Below are 21972 nucleotides of genomic sequence, written 5' to 3'. Positions count from 1 at the left end.
ACATTTCTGAGTTAGGTCATTATGGTCTAGATGGTAAATTAAGTTGTGACATTTGTACTCAAATTACGGATGAGGAAATATTCAGCCAAAACCAGATCAAACTCAACTTTGCATTCCCCATGTTCGGGAAACTCTCACTGTAAACCGTTGGCATAATATTGGACATAGGACCAAATGTTCAACTCTTTTAGAGACCAGAAGCAAACCTGAAGGGCTCAATTGCCTCTGTTTGGTTGGCATGAGCTGTTTCCAAAGAGGACTGGGCATTTAGCTACTCTAAGATGCCATTCCATTAGGCCACAGTGTGCCAAACTTCAGGCCACAGCTGACTGATACTCCTGGAATATCAGGCCATTTGATACTCCTGAAGCATCAGGCCATTACAACAGCTGGCATTTTCTCCGCTGATGATTGAGACCCAAAGAGGACAGAAACCCACTAATATTTCCAAGCGGGTTTTTAACCCAGCATCATTGGTTCATGGCATTTTAATATTGGACCATCCCTCTTGACCTGCTGTACAAAGATGTACTTAAATATAGCTCCATCTGATGCTTTGTCAACCTTCCCTTGCTGTAAACTGGATAACAATGTTGAAGATAGATCAGTGGTTCACAGTCTCTTTGAATGAAATCTCTGTTTCAGCTCAATAAAATATGCAGTGTCCCACCCAAGTAAGCCTGCTGATATCACAGGCCGCTCCTTTTAGGGAGGTAACTCCTTTGGGGGGGGGGGGGAGGCAGCAAGTGTGTTTGTTCTAGTTTTATGCAAAATACTGGAGTAACTCAACAGGTCAGGCTGCTGTCGGGGAGGATTTAAACTAATGTGGCAGGGGGATGGGAGCTGGAGCAGAGAGACAGAGGGGTGTAAAATGAGGGTAGAAGCAATAGGTAGCAAGGTGAAAAGTAAAAGTGGCAGGCAGACAAATCCAGGGCAAAAATCAAAAAGGGCCACTTCTCAACATAATTGTATAAGGGTTAAGAGTGTTGTAAAAACAAGCCTGAATGCTTTGTGTCTCAATGCAAGGAGTATACGTAATAAGGTGGATGAATTAAATGTGGAGATAGTTATTAATGATTATGATATAGTTGGGATTACGGAGACATGGCTCCAGGGTGACCAAGGCTGGGAGCTCAACATGCAGGGATATTCTATATTCAGGCGGGATAGACAGAAAGGAAAAGGAGGTGGGGTAGCGTTGCTGGTTAGAGAGGAGATTAAAGCAGTGGAAAGGAAGGACATTAGCTTGGAGGATGTGGATCGATATGGGTAGAGCTGCGAAACACTAAGGGGCAGAAAACGCTAGTGGGAGTTGTGTACAGGCCACCTAACAGCAGTAGTGAGGTTGGGGATGGCATCAAACAGGAAATTAGAAATGCGTGCACTAAAGGTGCAGCAGTTATAATGGGTGACTTCAATCTACATATAGATTGGGTGAACCAAATTGGCAGGGGTGCTGAGGAGGATTTCTTGGAATGTTTGCGAGATGGTTTTCTAAACCAACATGTCGAGGAACCAACGAGAGAGCAGGCCATTCTAGACTGGGTATTGAGTAATGAGGAAGGGTTAGTTAGCAGTCTTGTTGTGCAAGGCCCCTTGGGCAAGAGTGATCATAATATGGTGGAGTTCTTCATTAGGATGGAGAGTGACAAAGTCAATACAGAAACAAGTGTTCTGAACTTAAAGAAAGGTAACTTTGAGGGTATGAGGCATGAATTGTCCAAGATAGACTGGCAATTGATGCTGAAAGGGTTGACGGTGGACATGCAATGGAAGGCATTTAAAGGTCGCATGGATGAACTACAGCAAGTGTTCATCCCAGTTTGGCAAAAGAACAAACCAGGAAAGGTAGTGCATCCGTGGCTAACAAGGGAAATCAAGGATAGTATTAAAACAAAAGATGAAGCATACAGATTAGCCAGAAAAAGTAGCATACCAGAGGACTGGGAGAAATTCAGAGTCCAGCAGAGGAGGACAAAGGGCTTAATTAGGAAAGGGAAAATAGATTATGAGGGAAAACTGGCAGGGAACATAAAAACTGACTGCAAAAGCTTTTATAGATATGTGAAGAGAAAAAGATTAGTTAAGACAAATGTAGGTCCCTTGCAGTCGGAAACAGGTGAATTGATCATAGGGAACAAGGAGATGGCAGACCAATTGAACAACTACTTTGGTTCTGTCTTCACTAAGGAAGACATAAACAGTCTGCCGGAAATAGCGGGGGACCGGGGGTCTAATGAGATGGAGGAACTGAGGGAAATCCAGGTTAGTCAGGAAGTGGTGTTAGGTAAATTAAATGGATTAAAGGCAGATAAATCCTCAGGGCCAGATAGGCTGCATCCCAGAGTGCTTAAGGAAGTAGCCTCAGAAATAGTGGATGCATTAGTGATAATTTTTCAAAACTCTTTAGATTCTGGAGTAGTTCCTGAGGACTGGAGGGTAGCTAATGTAACCCCACTTTTTAAAAAGGGAGGGAGAGAGAAAACGGGGAATTATAGACCAGTTAGCCTAACATTGGTAGTGGGGAAAATGCTAGAGTCAGTTATTAAAGATGTGATAGCATCACATTTGGAAAGTGGTGAAATCATCGGACAAAGTCAGCATGGATTTACAAAAGGCAAATCATGTCTGACGAATCTTATAGAATTTTTCGAGGAAGTAACTGGTAGAGTGGATAAGGGAGAACCAGTCAATGTGTTGTATCTGGACTTTCAGAAGGCCTTGGACTAGGTCCCACATAGGAGATTGGTGTACAAACTTAAAGCACACGGTATTGAGGGTTCAGTGTTGAGGTGGATAGAAAATTGGTTGGCGGACAGGAAGCAAAGAGTAGGAATAAACAGGTCCTTTTCGGAATGGCAGGCAGTGACTAGTGGGGTACCGCAAGGCTCAGTGCTGGGACCCCAGTTATTTACAGTGTATATTAATGATTTGGACGAGGGAATTGAATGCAACATCTCAAAGTTTGCGGATGACACGAAGCTGGGTGGCAGTGTTAGCTGCGAGGAGGATGCTAGGAGGCTGCAGAGTGACTTGGATAGATTGGGCGAATGGGCAAATGAATGGCAGATGCAATATAATGTGGATAAATGTGAGGTTATCCACTTTGGCGGCAAGAACAGGAAAGCAGAGTATTACCTGAATGGTGACCGATTAGGAGAGGGGGAGATGCAACGTGACCTGGGTGTCATGGTGCACCAGTCATTGAAGGCAAGCGTGCAGGTGCAGCAGGCAGTGAAGAAGGCGAATGGTATGTTGGCATTCATAGCAAGAGGATTTGAGTTTAAGAGTTGGGAGGTTCTACTGCAGTTGTACAGGGCATTGGTGAGACCGCACCTGGAGTATTGTGTGCAGTTTTGGTCTCCTAATCTGAGGAAAGACGTTCTTGCCTTAGAGGGAGTACAGAGAAGGTTCACCAGATTGATCCCTGGGATGGCGGGACTTTCATATGAAAGACTGGATAGACTAGGCTTGTACTCGCTGGAATTTAGAAGACTGAGGGGGGATCTTATAGAAACATATAAAATTCTTAAGGGGTTGGAGAGGCTAGATGCGGGAAGATTGTTCCCGATGTTGGGGGAGTCCAGAACCAGGGGTCACAGCTTAAGGATAAGGGGGAAGTCTTTTAGGACCGAGATGAGAAAACATTTCTTCACACAGAGAGTGGTGAGTCTGTGGAATTCTCTGCCACAGAAGGTAGTTGAGGCCAGTTCATTGGCTATATTTAAGAGGGAGTTAGATGTGGCCCTTGTGGCTAAAGGGATCAGGGGGTATGGAGAGAAGGCAGGTACAGGTTACTGAGCTGGATGATCAGCCATGATCATATTGAATGGCGGTGCAGGCTCGAAGGGCCGAATGGCTTACTCCTGCACCTATTTTCTATGTTTCTATATTTCTATCTCTGGATAGAAGGAACGGGTGACATTTCGGGTCGAGACTCTCTTCGGACTGAAGACGCTGAGTTACTCCAGCAGTTTGTGCCTATCTTCAGAGTAAACCAGAATCTGCAGTTCCTTCCGACACATTGTTCTAGTTTTACTTGACTTATGAGCTTTCTCACTAAATAACCTCAGCATTATTAACGGATCAAACAGCGTGACACAGCCCTGAGGAGAACGGCTGAGCTGGGAGAGGCCCCTCAAACCTGCTTTGTCTTTCACTTTACAGTTTCTCTTTCGGCTCAACTCTCTTATCCCATCTCCATATCTCTCTCTTCCCTTCAGCCATTCGGCTATTAAACACGACAACCTCAAATAAGCTCTGAACTCATAGACCACTATTGTTATTATAGCACTATTATTGTTTGTTTTTTTGTGTAAGTATTTGTGCGTGTGCGTGTGTGTATATGATCTATATATATATTTGTATTTATAGATCTAAATATATATATATGTGTATTTGTGAGTATGCACATATATATACACACACTGAACTTATTTTTCTCTCTCTATTATATTGTTTGCAGAGTACTATGTTTACATATTCTGTTGTGCTGCTGCAAGTAAAAATTAAATTGTTCTATCTGGGACATATGACAATAAAACATTCTTGACACTCTCTCTTGATATCTGCCCAAAATTAAGCCACCGTAGCTTTGAACAGTCCCATTGTTGGACCACCAACAGCTCTCTTCGGTAGGCATTTTAACACATACTAGACGGGCGTGGACCCGTTGGGTCCAGATCTCTCCAGCAACCCACCCCCAACTGACGATCCGTGGACCCGGTGCCAGCCTGGGAGTGTCCCCCGGGGCCATGGGCGGGCGAGGTGGGACAGGTAAGGGGAGAGGGAACCACTCACCATGGCCTCGTGCGGCTAGCGCTGCGGCCAGAGCCGAAACCTCTCCTGCAGCGGTCGGTGGCGACGGTCATTTTGTTTGACCCTTTGCCACCGCTCTGCACCACGGGAGAAAGGTCAGGCACGGGGCACGCCGGCGCCGATCCTCCCGGCGGGGTGGGGGGGGGAGAGCATTTATTAAAGTTTATTAAATCAAGTAACAAAACTTGATTTATTGAGACCGCAGGGGAATGGTGAGTAGGGTGGGCCTAAAATTGTTGCGCTATCATGTACTGTTTTGGCTATATTTCGAGAACAAATCTATGTTCCATGTCCCCACAAGGATAGATTTCTTTAGCGTCAGAAGGCATGTCAGCTTCCCAGTGCCCTTGCGGGTTTGGCTGGGAAGCATCATGTTCCCCGTCGCTGGGGCACCTTCTTCAACCAGGTGTGGAATTTGGTTTTCATTCGTCAGAGTTTCTGTAACTCACACTTTTTTCCAGGGTGGGGTAATTAACCCCATGCCCAACCCGGAGGACTAGGGACTGCTTTGTCTGCCTCCTCACCCTTGACCTGTCCAGTTATATATATACATATACATATATATAACATATATATATATATACATCATAACATCATAACAAATAACAAACAGAGATAGATAGATAGATAGATAGATAGATAGATAGATAGATAGATAGATAGATAGATAGATAGATAGATAGATAGATAGATAGATAGATAGATAGATAGATAGATAGATAGATAGATAGATAGATAGATAGATAGATAGATAGATAGATAGATAGATAGATAGATAGATAACACATGTCAGTTTAATATAGATAATATATGTACCAGCCAAACTATCCTACTCAGTTGTATCTGCAATGTGAGGAAAGTTCCACTAAGGCAATAAAATCCTACAATAATTGTGTTCTTATGATATCCTTAATGTCCTCATCATAACTGTCCAGAGATTTAACCGCCAGACAAGAGACTTTTGCAAACAGAGCAATACACCTAAAACAGAAGGAACCTTTGTACAGCTCTGTGGAATCTTTAAACATTGCTATTGATGCTTAATAGGAAACCAAATACACCAAACTAAATTTGATTACTTTAGTAATCCTGTTTCCTATTACAGAGCCAAGCTTCTTTTAAACATCTGCTCACCTGTTAAGCTGACGAAAGGCAATAATATACTCGTTTGACCTAAATACATTATTTACTTTTAAATTATTTAAAACACCATGAGGCAGGATGCCCTACAGACTTTAGCAAAAGAGTTAAAGGGACCAGTTAAATGCTCCCAACATTTTAAAAGCCCACATTATTCACAAGTTACATCAACGTTTAGGAGAAATCACATCCAGGAATTACCTCTGACAATGTGATGCAATGAGTTTGCATTTATTTGCTGATCACTTGATGTGGAGAAGGTGGGGAAGGAAATTTATTGTTGGTCACACCAGTGTCATCATCATGCTGATCTCTTACATACAGTGTTCCTTTCCACCAAGCTCTAGGGAGACATTTGTACAAAAGGGAGTACTCACACAACCTGTCCAAGTCACCCTGCAACCTCATAGCATCTTCCTCACAGTTCACACTGCCATCCAGCTTTGTATCATCTGCAAATTTGCTAATGGTACTTTTAATCCCTTCATCCAAGTTATTGATGTATATTGTAAATAGCTGCGGTCCCAGCACCGAACCTTGCGGTACCCCACTAGTCACTGCCTGCCCTTCTGAAAGGGACCCGTTTATCCCGACTCTTTGCTTTCTGTTTGTCAACCAATTTTCTATCCATGTCAGTACCCTACCTCCAATACCATGTGCTCTAATTTTGCCCACTAATCTCCTATGTGGAACCTTGTCAAAGGCTTTCTGAAAGTCAAGGTACACCACATCCACCGGCTCTCCCCTGTCAATTTTCCTAGTTACATCCTCAAAGAATTCCAGAAGATTAGTCAAGCATGATTTCCCCTTCGTAAATCCATGCTGACTCGGAACAATCCTGTTACTACTATCCAAATGCTCCGCAATTTCGTCTTTTATAATTGACACCAGCATCTTCCCCACCACTGATGTCAGACTAACTGGTCTATAATTTCCCGTTTTCTCTCTCCCTCCTTTCTTAAAAAGTGGGACATTAGCTACCCTCCAATCCACAGGAGCTGACCCTGAATCTATAGAACATTGGAAAATGATCACCAATGCGTCCACAATTTCTAGCACCACCTCCTTAAGTAGGTGGGGCACCTCGGTTGGCAAGGGCCTGTTTCCGTGATGGAGGACTCAATGACTCTATGATCTGCATTCATCAGTCATTTGCCTCACCTTGTCCCACCCCATATCTCTTCCAACTTTCTCTCCCACTCTACAATCAGTCTGAGGAAGGGTCGCGACCCAAAATGTCGCCTCTCCATGTTCTTGAAAGATGCTGCCTGACCCACTGAGTTGCTGCAGCACTTTATATCCTTTTTTTGTAAACCAGCATCTGCAGTTCCTTGTGTTTAAGCTATTTCAAGTCAAACATTTTTGAATTTGATAAAACGATTCATCTTCTCTATGCATGCCCACGCTGGTACCAACAAAGGTGGCAGGGCTCTGAAACCAAGGCTTGTGGTCTACCTTCACAATCCTCAAGTCAACTTGAGAGAGAATTCTCAAGAAACACAGTGGCAACCTACAATATGAGTCTGTTCATTTAAAGGGACTCTGGATTTTGAAGGTACAGCATTTAAAAGGATTACCAAAGATGGAATTATATCCTGAAATCCATACAATCCACCGCATTGTTTGTTTGCTTCGGTAAATGGGCCAAAGTTTGGATCCTTCAGCCAAATGTTAGTAAATCAGGACCAAGAATGTTGGTGGGGAAGGAGGTGGGGAATCACAAGGTTAAACTTTTACCGGTTACTGAGTGCATCCATTAAAGTCGTATAAAGAGATTCGGGAAAGAACTGGGTGGATGTATGAGGAAGACTGCACTTACGAATAAGGTGGAAAATAATGCAGGATACGTATAAACTCAAAAAGGAAACCTTTCTCAACCTAATGACTCTTCCCAATTTTAAATGTATGTTATCCTGTTAATAAGTCCCCTACATCAGATCATTGCTTTACCTGGGAGAAATGTTATGTTTCTTTTAATTAACTGTTCACAATTCAAAGGAAAATTGGTCCAGATAAGGACTCCTAGAGTTAACTGAAATGTTTCTTTATTATCTCTTCTCCAAACCAAATTATATCCACTGCAGTGCTTCTGCTGGTGTAATCATAATGAATGGTCAGCAGAAATATTGACTTGTCCTGAATTTCCCAATGGATGTCTTGGTAACCATTTGGGAAAAACAGAGAGAGGTAAAACTATTGCGATCTGTTTACTGTACCTGCGACTTGAGTAGATGCAATGAAATGAGTCAAGCTGGATGCAGATGCCTCAGGAGCAATATGGACTGGGCTTGGTGGGGAGTTTTTTTCTACCACTTCTGTGAAAGACAGGAAAATATAAAAGTAAGCAGCAAATGGTACAGCAAAATGTTTTTTCAAATACTGTAACTGCCACTTCAGTTCTGCAAAAGGCACCTAGAGCCAAAATGGACAAAAGCATTACATTGCAGTCTAAATTCATACTAATGCTGCAGCCTATTTTGGGGGCAAGACCACCCAACCGTTGCAGATTGTCTACACAAATGATATTTAGAGCCTTTCCTATTCTATGCAAACAAATCGCAAGTCCTTGGTATTAAATGTACAGGCCTCCACAAGGACCAGATGGAGGAGAGCTCAGAGACAATTGGGAAAGAAAGTCTTGAGGAACTCTCATGCTCAGCTGGCTCTGTTAAGATTCAGGAGTGGAGGTTATTTTCAAAGCCCAGGCCATGTCAAACGGAAAATCAGTGCTTGACTAAAATACCCCAACAGACTTAGTTAATCCCGAGCATTCAACAAACCATAAATAGACCCACAGTTCCCTGTTGCTACAACTGCACGCAGAGAAAAGAAACATCGATATATGGTGTTGGTTGGTTGTGATAAAAAGAGAACATACCAGGGAAGTCAGAGGCTATCTGTATTGTACTAATACTGGGAGATAGCTGGGGCAGACTGGATTCTGCAACTTGTTTCTCCTCAAGCTCCTAAATGCAAACAAAATATATATTTTTTAATTATTGTAAAGGCAGAAATGTTTTGATAAAAAAACACAAAAAATCACCGACATCACATAATAATCAGCCACAACCTGACATAGCCAGTGATTACACTTATGATGTTGAAGTATTTTTAAATCAGGCAGAATCACAATTGTTCCCATTGTTTTTCCTTCATTTCAGGGAATTCTCTACAAATGGATATTCCATGCCTTAATGTTCACTGTCCTAATCTATCAACATTGGACCATCAGGAGAGATTATTAACCAAAAGCATTACATCTGCTTCTCACTCTGCAGATGCTGTCTGACTTGCTGAGAATCTCCACAACTCTTTCATTTTCCTTTCCCTCACCCCATTTTGCTCTCTTTTGTTCTATCCATTTCTGTTCACCTTCCCTTCTACATTTCTGCCATATAATCCCTTCTTTCTTTCATCCTTCCCTCCTCCCTCAATGTCTCTTCATTTTTATCTTAATTTTCCTGACATTCATTCATATTAACTCATTAATATCTCTCCCTGTTTCTCTCTATTTTTCTTTATTTTTAGTTTAGTTTTTTAGTTAGTTTCGAGATACAGCGCGGAAACAGGCCCTTAATCCCACTGAGTCCGCGCCGACCAGCGATTCCTGCACACTAATACGATCCTACACACACTAGGGACAATTTACAATTATACCAACCCAATTAACCTACAAACCTGTACGTCTTTGGAGTGTGGGAGGAAACCGGAGATCCCGGAGAAGACCATGTGGCCACGGGGAGAACGTACAAACTCCGTACAGACAAGCAGCCATAGTCAGGATTGAACCCGGGTCTCTGGCGCTGTAAGGCTGCAACTCTATCGCTGCGCCACTGTGCCGCCCGGTGCACCACCGTGCTGCTATTCTTCTTCAAGCACTTGACTTTATCTTAAACCCAAACTTTCCTAACTTATTGTTTTTACACAAGTCACGTAATTGTGATACGATGGTTGGAGATATGAAGCAACACTGGGATTCATTAGGAGGAACAGCACTAGGGTTCAAAAAGCGACATTCAGGGCTCAGCTTCACACTTTCTGGTCCCTGAATCCGATGCTCCCAGGGATGATTGGATGCAGTAGCTTTATGAAAGCCAAGCAGAATGTATGGTTTGGAATACATAATAGGAAAACTCACATATAACATTGCAATCGACGTTGCAATTACCTGCAGAATTTATAATGGTATTTAGTCTGGATATTTCTATTCTGCAATGGAGGTTTATCGAGTTAGCACTCATAAATTGACTTGCACTAATATATTAAGTGGCTTAAAGTGAACCAATGCTTTTATTAAGACAGTGTGCGGTTAAGATGTAAATTAACATTCTGATCCCAGAGTTGAAGAGACAATCAGACACCATTGCATTCATCTCGCATCAGCATATATTAAATTAATCAACAATTCCAGCAGTTCTGCCTAATTTACAGCCAGTGCATCGGGCCTGGGATTACTAAGCATCGTCACCCAGTTTTCTGATGGGTTCTACATGAATTTGGAAGGACGTAATTTTAGTTCTCAAATGTTCACAAGAAAACAAACTTCTGCAAAATGTAACTGTCAATATTAATGTCATTCTGCACTCTGTTTTATCTGAAATAAGAAATTTCCCTGGAATAATGTCATTTTGCACTCTGTTTATTTTCTCAGCACGACTTGATGTATGTGTGCATGGTATGATTTCAGTTCAACTTAGTTTATTGTCACGTGTACCGAGGTACAGTGAAAAGCTTTTGTTGCCTGATTTCTATTTTGATTTGCTTGGATTCAATGGAAAATAAAGTTTTTTGCTGTATCTTGGTATAAGTGACAATAATAAATCAGCAGCAATCTCCACACTGGGAAAACACACTAAGCATTGATTTATATAAGTGAGTGCTTTATATTGAACAAACTGAAAATCTAATAACTATGCTGCCATAATCAAGGACTGAAACTTACCTGTTCTGGTGCGGTGGTGCCCACTGTAATAAAAAAAAACATGACAGAAAGAGGGATTAGTGCAAGTCAATTTCTTGGGAAATTAAATACATTTTTCACATAAAAAACAAAGTTTAATGTTTTCATGCAAAGTTACAAAAGTAGGGGATATTTTGAGAGATTTTGGAAAAGCTTTAAAGAAATGTAAGGAAATGTTGAATTTTATTTGGATTGGCTGAAACTGGAAAAAAAGATTGTTTTACAATATCCTGTGGCCCGATTAATGACACGAGTGGAAAAGAGATACTTTATTCCAGAAATTTGTTATTATCTGTGGCAGAATAGTGAATGAAAAGTACCCATCATGGTAAACCTTCACTACTTACTGTAGAATATAGAACATAGAATAGTATCTCACAGGAACTATTCCACTTCAGCCTACAATGCTTGAGCCGAACACAATGCCAAGCTAAACTAATCTTATCTGCCTGTACATGATCCATGTCCTTCAATGCCTTGACCTTCCATGCTCCCATCTTAAAGTCTCTTAAACGCCACTATCATATCTGCCTCCACTACCATCCCTGGCAGAGTTCCAGACCCCTAGATCTTCCTTGAGCAAACAATTTGCCCAGCACATCTCCATAAAACTTTCCCCCTCTCATCTTACAGCTATCCCCTTGAGTGTTTGACATTTCCCCCCTAGGAGAAAGGATCTGACTGTCTACCCTATCAATGCCTCTCATAATTTATCAAATCTCCCCTCAACCTTTGACGTTACAGAAAAACAATCCGTTTATCCATGTAACTGAAACCCTCTAAACTAGGCAGCATTCCGGTAAACCTCCTGTGCAAGCTCTCCACACCCTCCACATCCTTCCTGTAATGGGACGACCAGAACTGCACGCAATACTCCAAATGACGCCCAACTAAAGTCTTATGGAGTTGCATGATGACTCATGTCCATCAAAAACTTGTATGCCGAGGAGCGCATTCATGTGTTGTTCCGTTTGTTCTATGTTTTATTGAGTCAAATCAAATTTATTGTCAAATACAGTAAGTTAAGTAAGGCACATGTACAATGATGAATCTTGCTTGTAGCAACATAACAGCACATAGATTCAGACCAACACACAAAGACAAATTATACATAAATCTCACATAAAATTTCTAAAGGAAAGAATGAGCAAAATAACAAGACATTAGCGCAGAATGCAATTTAAAAAAAAATAAGATCATGGTAATGCTGGAGGAGTTCCATAGACGAGGTAGGATCAGGGTTGCGTAGAACCTGATCAGTGGAGGAAAGTAGTTGATGCTGATCTGGTTGTGTGTGACTTCAGGCTTCTGTACCTCCTGCCTGATGGTAACAGTGAGAAGAGGGCAATGCCCAGATGGCATGGATCCTTGGTGATTGATGCTGCCTTCTTGATGTAGCGTTTCATGAAGCTGCCTTTGATGGAGGGGAGAGGTGTGCCCCTGATGGACCGGGCTGAGTCCACCACCCTATACAACCTTTTGTATTCCTGTGAACCAGGTTTGCCATACCAGGCCATGATGCAATCAGCCAGGATACATTCTATAATGCATCCATAGAAGTTTCTTTGATTATTCAGAGACATGCTGCATCTCTTTAGATTTCTAACAAAATAGAGGCGCAGGCACAACTCCATCATGATCACATCTATGTGCTGGGCCCAGAACAGGATATCTGTGAGGTTAACACCAAAATATTTGACACTGCTAACTCTCTCCACCACCGAGCCTTAAACAAAACCTGGCATGTTGTCTCCGGCTTCACCTTTCTGAAGACAACTATTAGTTCCTTGGTTTTGTTGACGTCGAGTGAGAGTTTGTTGTTGCGGCACTACTTAACCACGTGTTCTATCACTCCCCTGCACACTGGCTCACCATCCATGAGTTGGCAACCACAGTGATGCCATCAGTGAATTTATAAATTGTATTGAAGCTAGACATAGATGTAAAGGGAGACAAGGAGAGGGCTAAGCACTCCACCATGAGGTGCATATACCAGTGTATATTGTCTGTGAGGAGATTTTGTAACCAATCTGCACCGATTGATGTCTGCTGATGAGGATGTCAAGTTTCCAGTTGCAAAGGCAAGTATGGAGGCCCAGGCATGGAGGCCTAGGTATGGAGGCCCAGGTATGGAGGCCCAGGCATGGAGGCCCAGGCATGGAGGCCCAGGTATGGGGGAATAGGTATGGAGGCCCAGGCATGGAGGTCCAGGTATGGAGGCATAGGTATGGAGGCCCAGGCATAGAGGCCCAGGTATGGAGGCCCAGCTTGATGATGAATTTGGACGGGATAATAGTGTTGAACGCCAAGCTGCAGTTAATGAACAGCAGCCTGTTGTGCATGTTCCTGTTATCCAGATGGTCAGAGCAACATGGCAACAGCTGTTGATATGTTGCAGCGACAGGCAAATTGAAATGGATCCAAGTTATTTCTGAGGAAGAAGTTGGATCACACCATAGCAAACCTCTTGAAGCATTGCATGTAGGTGCTATCAGACAGTTATCAATCCGGTCGGTCACCATGCTCTTCTTGGGCACAGGTGCAATAGATGCCTTTTGAAGTAGATAGGAACCTTATACCACAGAAGTGAGAAGTCAAGGATGTCCTTGAATACTCTAGCAGTTGGTTCACACAAGTCTTTTGTACCTGGCCAGGTACACTGTCTGAGCTGGTGGTTTTTATGGATTCACTGTCTTGAAGGATGTCAATCTCTTACAATTCAAAAATAATTTGTTTCCAATTTTTGCTGTCACAGTGGATGATCGAAGGCCTTTTCACAAATAATCTAGGATATTCCTCGCTCATTCACTTAAAATATTTACATCCCCTGCAGCCTCTCCACATCTTCCTCACAGCCCATGGTGCATTTTATAGGAAGCAATTGCTTATATTTTGCATTATCTGTTCATCCAAATCATTGCTATAGATTGTTAACAGCTAAGACTCCAACGCTAATCCTCGTGGTATCTCCTTAGTTACAGTCGCAAAACCCAAAAATCACCCTTTCCTTCCTACTGTCCTGTCTATTTTCTGTCTGTTAACTATTCATTGATCCACAGCATAACATTATCCCCAATGCCATGTATTCTAATTGTGAACTTTTTTGCTTTTCTGCTAGTTAAATCGTTAAAGTTCTAATTTGCCAAAATGCCACTTTCCTCCAATATTCTTTTTATATTGACTCTGTCCAATCCTTTTATTATTTTCTACATGCCCTGCTATCACTTCCTTAATGGTTAAAGACAGAGCATTCCCCATGTTCACCATCTAGATGTATGGCTCCCCTACTTACAAAGCAGAGAGTAATTGCCAACCCTGTTAGTATTTGGCAACAGGAGCCATTACCTTCAGGGAGGGTGCCACAGGACCAGACTGGGAACAAAATGAACTGCAATTTTATTTTGCTGCATTTTTCATTTTATGAAGGAGCCAAGCAATCTAATAATAAATCAAATCAAAGATTACTTCATATCCCAATATACCTTTCTCCACGTCTGTATCTCATTAAGTGCTAAGTCTGCTTTCTCTAGCGTTGTATAGAACACTGTTTTCCCAGACAAAGCTTACATTGTCTTCACATAACAGCTGACTCAGTCAACAAGCATCTTAAAAGACATTACCCTTCTGGAATTCCAATCTTCAATTAACATTTTATTAAGGTTTTTTTGTTTTGTTACAGGCTGTAACCGCCAGCCTGCCTGCCTGTTACAGCCTGTAACGTTTTGAGTCAAATTGGCAGCAGCAGTTTCCAAACAGAAACCTCGATAAAATGCTATATGCACGAACTGGTAGAGGAACTCAGTGGATCATGCTGCATCTATGGAAGGAATGGACAGGCCACGCTTCAGGTTGAGATCCTTGTTCAGACATTCAACCCTGTCCTGACATTGAGTCATATCAAGGGTTGATCTGAAATCTAACTCCATAAACCTGCATTCACCTTTAAAACGAAGATGGACACAAGTTGCTGGAGTAACTCAGCGGGACAGGCAGCATCTCTGGAGAGAAGGAATGGGTGATGTTTCGAGTCAAGATCTTTCTTGACATTTGATTATCAAGAATATATTATCAATAATTCTATATTAATATCACAAAGCTCAGGTGTGTCTGCTCCATCAGTGACCATATTCAAGCCAATAGCAGGAAACGGAGCCTTTGTGCACTCACTCCTATGCAAAATAATAGCTCTTAAATACAAGTTCATAAGTCATAGGAACAGAATTAACCAATTGCCCCATCGCGTCTACTCTGCCATTCATTCATGGCTGATCTATCTATCCCTCTCAATCCTATTCTCCTGCCTCCTGCCTCCTCCCAATAACCTTCAACACTTTTATTAATCAAGAATTTGTCCTCGCAACATCCTCGTAAATCTTCTCTGCACCTTTTCCAGCTTGACATTTTTCCTAGAAAATGGTGCCCAAAACTGAAAACAATACTCTAAATGTGGCTTCACCAATGTGTTATATAGCTGCAATATGACCTCCCAACTTTTATACTTAATACTCCAACTGAGGAAGACCAATGTGCCATAAGCTTTTTTTGACCACCATATCTACCAGTGATGCCACTTTCAACGAACTGTGTGCCTGTACTCCAAGATCTACTTTACAACACTCCCCAGAGCCATTCCATTCACTCTGTAGGTTCTGCCCATGTTAGTGCTCTCAAAATGCAACACCTCACATTTCTTTGTATTAAATTCCATCAACCATCCCTCAGTCCACCTGCCCAACCTATCAAGAACCTACTGCAATTTTTCACAACCATCTTCACTATCTACTATCCCACCCACTTTAGTGTCATCTGTAAACTTGCTAATCATGCCATTTACGTTCTCATCTAAATCATGGATATAGATGACAAACAGTAAACACTAATGAGCTGAACCCTGAGGCATGCCACTAGTCACAGGCCACCCGTTCTAAAAGCCACCTTCCACCATCACCCTTCCATGAAGCCAATTTTCTCTCCATTCAGCGATCTCAGCCTCAAACCTTCCAGAGAAGTCCGCCCATGCGGAACCTGGTCGAATGCATTGCTGAAATCCATATATACGTCTACAGTTCTGCCATCAACCTTTTTGGTCACATCTTCAAATATGCCCCTCCCAATTTCCAAAGACTAAATCAAGCGTTGCCCTCTCCTGTGTGGGGCTCTCTACATATTGCCGGAGGAAGCTCTCCTGAACACATTTGACAAATTCTACCCGTCTAAACCTTTCACAGTTTGACATTCTCAGTCAATATAGGGAAAGTTAATAACCCCTACTACGACAACCTTATTAGAGCTGCAGCTGCCTGCAATCTCCTGGCATATTTGCTCTTTTATTTCCCGTTGACTATTACAGGGCCTATAGTATATTCCCAACAAGGTGATCATCCTTTTCTTGTTCATCAGCTCCACCCATATAGCCTTATTGGACGAACCATCTGTAATGTCACCTCTGACCATTGCCGTGACATCTTCTTTAACGACTAACGCAACACCCCATCCTCTTTTACCCCCATCTCTGTCTCTCATGAAGCACTCTGGAACATTGAGTTCCCAAACCTGCCCCTCTATTAACTAGGTTTTCGTAATGGTTATAATGTTCCAGTCGCACGTACCTATCCATGCCCTAAGTTCATCTGTCTTAAGTCCTTTTATTCTGTGCCCTCTGGTCCTAGACTCTCCCACTGGTGGAAACATTCTCTACACATCCACTCTATCCAGGCCTTTTATTATTTGGTAAAATTCAGTAAGATCCCCCCTCATCTAAACTTCAGCAAGTACAATAGACAATAGACAATAGACAATAGGTGCAGGAGTAGGCCATTCAGCCCTTCGAGCCAGCACCGCCATTCAATGCGATCATGGCTGATCACTCTCAATCAGTACCCCGTTCCTGCCTTCTCCCCATACCCCCTCACTCCGCTATCCTTAAGAGCTCTATCCAGCTCTCTCTTGAAAGCATCCAACGAACTGGCCTCCACTGCCTTCTGAGGCAGAGAATTCCACACCTTCACCACCCTCTGACTGAAAAAGTTCTTCCTCATCTCCGTTCTAAATGGCCTACCCCTTATTCTTAAACTGTGGCCCCTTGTTCTGGACTCCCCCAACATTGGGAACATGTTATCTGCCTCTAATGTGTCCAATCCCCTAATTATCTTATATGTTTCAATAAGATCCCCCCTCATCCTTCTAAATTCCAGTGTATACAAGTACAGGTGCAGAGCCATCAAATGCTTATCATATGTTAACCTAGTCAACCCCGGGATCATTCTTGTAAACCTCATCTATACCCTCTCCAAAGCCAGCACATCCCTCCTCAGATCTGGGGCCCAAAACTGCTCACAATACTCCAAATGCAGTCTGACCCAGTGCCTTATAAAGCCTTAGAATGACATCCCTTTTTTTATTTTCTAGTCCTCTTGAAATGAATGCTAACATTGTTTTTGCCTTCCTTATTACCTATTCAACTTGCAAATTAACCTTCTGGGAATCCTGCACCAGCACTCACAAGACCCTTTGCACCTCCGATTTCTGAATCCTCTGAATCGGATCCTCTGAATCCTCTGAATTCTGAATAGGAAATAGTTTACGCCTTTATTCCTACTACCAAAATGCATGACTCCACACTTTGCTACGCTGTATTCCATCTGCCACTTCTCTGCCCACTCTCCCAACCTGCCATGTCCCAGACTCCTTGCTTACTCTACACTACCTGCCCCTCTACCTATCTTCGCATCATACGCAAACTTAGCCACAAAGCCATGAATTACTTCATCCAAATCATTAATATACACGTGAAGAGGTTCCAACACCGACCCCTGTGGAACACCACCAGTCACTGGCAGCCAACCAGAAAAAGTCCCCTTTATTCCCACTCTTTGCTTTCTGCCATTCGGCCAATCTTCTATCCATGCTAGTATCTTCCCTCTAATACAATGGCCTCTCACTTGTTCAGCAGCCTCACATGCGCCACTTATCAAAGGCCTTCTGAAAATTCAAGTAATCAACATCCTCTGACATTCTTTGTCCATCCTGCTATTTACTTCCTCAAAGAATTCAAACAAATTTAGCAGGCAAAGATCTCCTCTTCACAAAACCATGCTGACCAGCCTATTTTATCATGTGCTTTTATGTACTCGGAAACCTCATCCTTATTGATGTTGGGATCTTACCAACGGCACAGTGAGAATGTGTTGAGAATTCACTGAATGCAGGGGCAGGAGATACTGGAAGCAAAATATTAAAGGCATTGGCGATACTGGAAGTGCACTGAAAAAAGTGACAGGGACATGTTTCTCAAGTGTCCCTGAAATAATCTAGCAAGCCACTCAATTCAAGGACATTTAGGGATGGCCAATAAATGCTAGCCCAGCCAGTCTCGGCCATGTCCCAATAACAAATTAAAAGTAAAAGTAAGTCAGACAGCATCTCTGGAGAAAAGGGCACCTATTCCTTTTCTACAGAGATGCTGTCTGATCCACTGAGTTACTCCAGCTTTTTGTGTCTATCTTCGGTTTAAACCAGCATCTGCAGTTCCTTCCTACACAAAAGTAAAAGCAGGACAGGGATGAAGCAGCATCAAAGGAAGAGGTTACACACACCACAGAAAATGTCTAGTTCTGGGAAACAATGAACCATGAGCAATTTCCAGTGTGGGAGCACAAGTAGACTTATGAGGTATCCAACATTTGTGCCCTCTTACTTAGACCCAGTGAACAATAGTCAAAGCACAAAGTGCATCAACACTGCTAGAGGAGATTAGAGCTGGAGTATTATAACCTGCCTGTGCTCCATTTCTGCACAGCTCTTGACTGTAACATGCCCACACAGACTGTGCTTGTGGATTCAGGTTTCTTTTATGCAGAGTTCCAACATTATTTGCATCCTGCGAACTTCTCAAAATTTATCATCTCACATTCTCATTGAGTAAAAAAAAACCTAATATAACACAATTTTTCCTGGTAGGCTTGCCAAGATAGATAATATTTGAAAATATTCTCTGCCCTTCACTTTCTTTTACAACACTGGTTATCTTCTGCTGGGTAATAAGATGGGTTTCGCGAAAACTAATATAGCACAAATTTTCCTGGATGTATGTTTCCAGAAAACTCATTTTTAACAAATTCAGTATCCACACTATCCTCCCGAGAACACAAAGATCATGCAATTGAGGTATTTTATGCCCAAAGAAGGGTAGTCTGACCTTTCTGTCCTGGGCCTTCTCCATTGACAGAGTGAGGTCCAGCCCAAATTGGAAGAACAGCACCTCATATTTCGTTTGGGTAGTTTACACCCCAGCGGTATGAACATTGACTTCTCTAACTTCAGATAGCCCTTACTTTCTCTGATTGAAGACTGTTACTTAGAATAATTCTTATCATACGCAGTGGTCTTGGAACAGAGGAACCCTACAATGAGAAGCCTTGGAAGGAGATAAACAAGATGGAATGATCTGGGCTAACTTATGGCAGACCAATTAGTTGCGTTTGAAGTGCTAGACTGCTAACTTCCGTCCCACATCAGATAAGGCAGCTGATGCAAGGTTTTAAAACTGCTGGAAGCCACTGAAAACGATAGAATTCATTCTCAGGGTGCTTGCATCACATGTGGATTTTAGCAGTGATGCTGTTAGCTAATTTTATTAAGGCCTGTCCCTGGCTTTAACCCCCCCCCCCCCCCCCCCCCCAATCCCCCCGTCGTCGATCAAATACATGGGGTGCATCAAATAAGACATTCAAGAAACTTGTATTTTGTAGCATTTTTCATGGCCTCAGCACGTACTAGAATCACCCACAGCCAAACACGGTAACTAATTTAGGCACAACACAATCGTATAAACAGGAATAAGGTTAATCACCAAGAAATCTTTTTTGGGGCACTGATGAACAATTGCAAGAGACAATTGTAGCAGTAGAGCTGCTGCCTTGCAGTGCCAGAGATCTGGGTTCGATCCTGGCTATGGGTGGTGTATTTACGGAGTTTGTACGTTCTCCTGCGTGGGTTTTCTCTGGGTGCTCCAGTGTCCTCCCACAATCCAAAGACATATAGGTTTGTAGGTTAATTGTTTCCAGTACAACATTGTTAATTGTCCCTAGTGTGTAGGAGAGAGTTAGTGCATCCACAGGGTGATCACTGGTTGGCGCAGACACAGTGGGCCGAAGGGCCTGTTTCCACGCTGGACCTCTAAAGTCTAAAGTCACACTGGGACGAGATCCATTTACTTCTTCAAATTCTGCTCTGAGATATTTTACATCCTAAGATCAACTTCTTATTCATGAAGACTGATGGATAATAGAATATTTCTTTAACCAAAGTCAACCTTGCATGTTTATCATTTTTGTGTGACTTTTATTCTTAACTTTTGGATAAAGCTTCCCTAACCCTGGATCATTTTTTAACCTGACAGTATGACCTGCGATGCAGCTGCACACCAGGTATTCCCATCTGCGGGTTTAGTTTTATTGAACCTCAGGCTGACCATTGGAATTTTAGAGGCCCGGACAGCGATGTCTAGCCACAAACATAATTATGAATGTTTTATGCATGTCTCAACAAAGGATTGCCTTCACAGTATGTTAAACAGCATACAGAGTGATTAGGTTAAGCATTGGAGAGTCAGCTTTCTCTTTCATCTGAAGCCAAGTTAAAATTTGTACAGCTCCTTACCTTCTGGGATTATAATCTCAGGCTGAGGGGTTTGAAAGGAGGAGAAGGCCTCTAAGGGTTGCTCTGGTGGAACTTGTGCTGGAGTGGGTATTGGTCCAGAGTGTTTAATAACAGGGCGATAGTTTGCAGAATCAGGAACCCTGTGGATCTTAACATCAGGCCGAGGTTTGACTGTCACCTTCTTGAATGTTTGACTAACATGATATCCCATTCCACCTGGACAAATTTGCTTGAAGGCAGCTGTTTAGTGCAAGATAAAATAATAGTGAGCATGATTTTAATATCCCAGCCCTTTCTTTATACACACACTATTTAAAACAAATGTCAAAAAATCGTACTTTCATTGAATAACCTCAAAAAAATTAGAATTTGACGTTTACTTTAGCTGTTAACGAAGCAGGGAGGTACAGTCCACCTGGCCCCTGGATAAACTTCATGTGTTAGTGCAATTAGTACAGATTTTTGTGTGTTGAGTGATGAGACCGACTCTAGACACATTGGCAAGCAGAGGGTAATTGTGTGCAGGAAATGTATTAGTTGGGAGGGGGAGAAGATCTTAACTTGCAGAGTCCTGACCCAAGGCTGCAGACTCACACAGTGCTACAACATGTTGCAGAATTTCTTTTTTTGTGTGCAATTTTGTTTTGATGTATTTCAAGTCTTTAAAAAATAAATACATGCACAGATTAAGCAGCAAGGCACTGGGCTTGAATGGTTGTATATTTATTTCAAATTTCCATATGATCTCGGTGACCAATTCCATCAATCTCCTTCCCTCACCTACTCCCCTAAATCCTAATCTCTTTTACATGCCCGTTAACATCCTCCCTCATTCCAGCCTCTTTCAGGGATAAAGAGGGATTGTGTCGACACAAGGAACTGCAGATGCTGGAATCTTGAGCAAAACACGAAGTGCTGGAGTAACTCAGCGTCTGTGGAGGGAATGGATAGCCAACGTTTCGGGTTGGGACCTACCTTCAGAAGAGGGGTTGTGCATTGACTGGAGATTCATCCACAGTCTATTGCGTTCAATGGAATTGAGTAAAAATGCCCTTGCCGTGCATTGTGAGCTTACTGCTACTAACTAATTATGCCTTCCTGGTCTAATATCATCATCTAGCAAAGTTATCCATCTGTTCCTTTATTGTTTTGCACTATCCAGAGTTGTGCTAGTTTTTTAAATATAATTAAAGAACCCTTCACTGTGCTATATAGTTACTCTCAGTGTGCGAGGAAAAGTACGTTCACTTTCAAACATGTTTAGATGCTCAATTAAATCATGATTGATCGATACCTTCAATTCATTTTGGTTTAGTTTAGTTTAGAGATATAGCATGGAAGCAGGCCCTTCGGCCCACCGAGTCCGCACCAAAAGCGATCCGCGCACATTAACA

General features: G+C 42.3%; 1 protein-coding gene across 7 annotated transcripts in view; it reads right to left on the bottom strand.

The window, feature by feature from the left end:
- Positions 1-21972, bottom strand: part of LOC144596672 (latent-transforming growth factor beta-binding protein 1-like) — a 289705-nt gene that overhangs the window by 136067 nt on the left and 131666 nt on the right. For 4 of the 7 annotated variants that reach the window (XM_078405313.1, XM_078405316.1, XM_078405315.1 and 1 more), the window contains 4 exons: positions 20579-20818; positions 10901-10923; positions 8837-8924; positions 8175-8273 (listed from right to left, as the gene is read on the bottom strand). In XM_078405313.1, the coding sequence (XP_078261439.1) occupies positions 8175-8273; positions 8837-8924; positions 10901-10923; positions 20579-20818 (450 nt within the window). The remainder of the gene's footprint in view (positions 1-8174; positions 8274-8836; positions 8925-10900; positions 10924-20578; positions 20819-21972) is intronic. The other 3 variants (XM_078405317.1, XM_078405318.1, XM_078405319.1) reach the window with 1 other exon arrangement.

This window comes from Rhinoraja longicauda, chromosome 9 (genome assembly GCF_053455715.1).
Source record: "Rhinoraja longicauda isolate Sanriku21f chromosome 9, sRhiLon1.1, whole genome shotgun sequence".
In the NCBI taxonomy this organism is placed as follows: Eukaryota; Metazoa; Chordata; class Chondrichthyes; order Rajiformes; family Arhynchobatidae; genus Rhinoraja; species Rhinoraja longicauda.
This window is presented reverse-complemented; position numbering and strand designations above follow the sequence as displayed.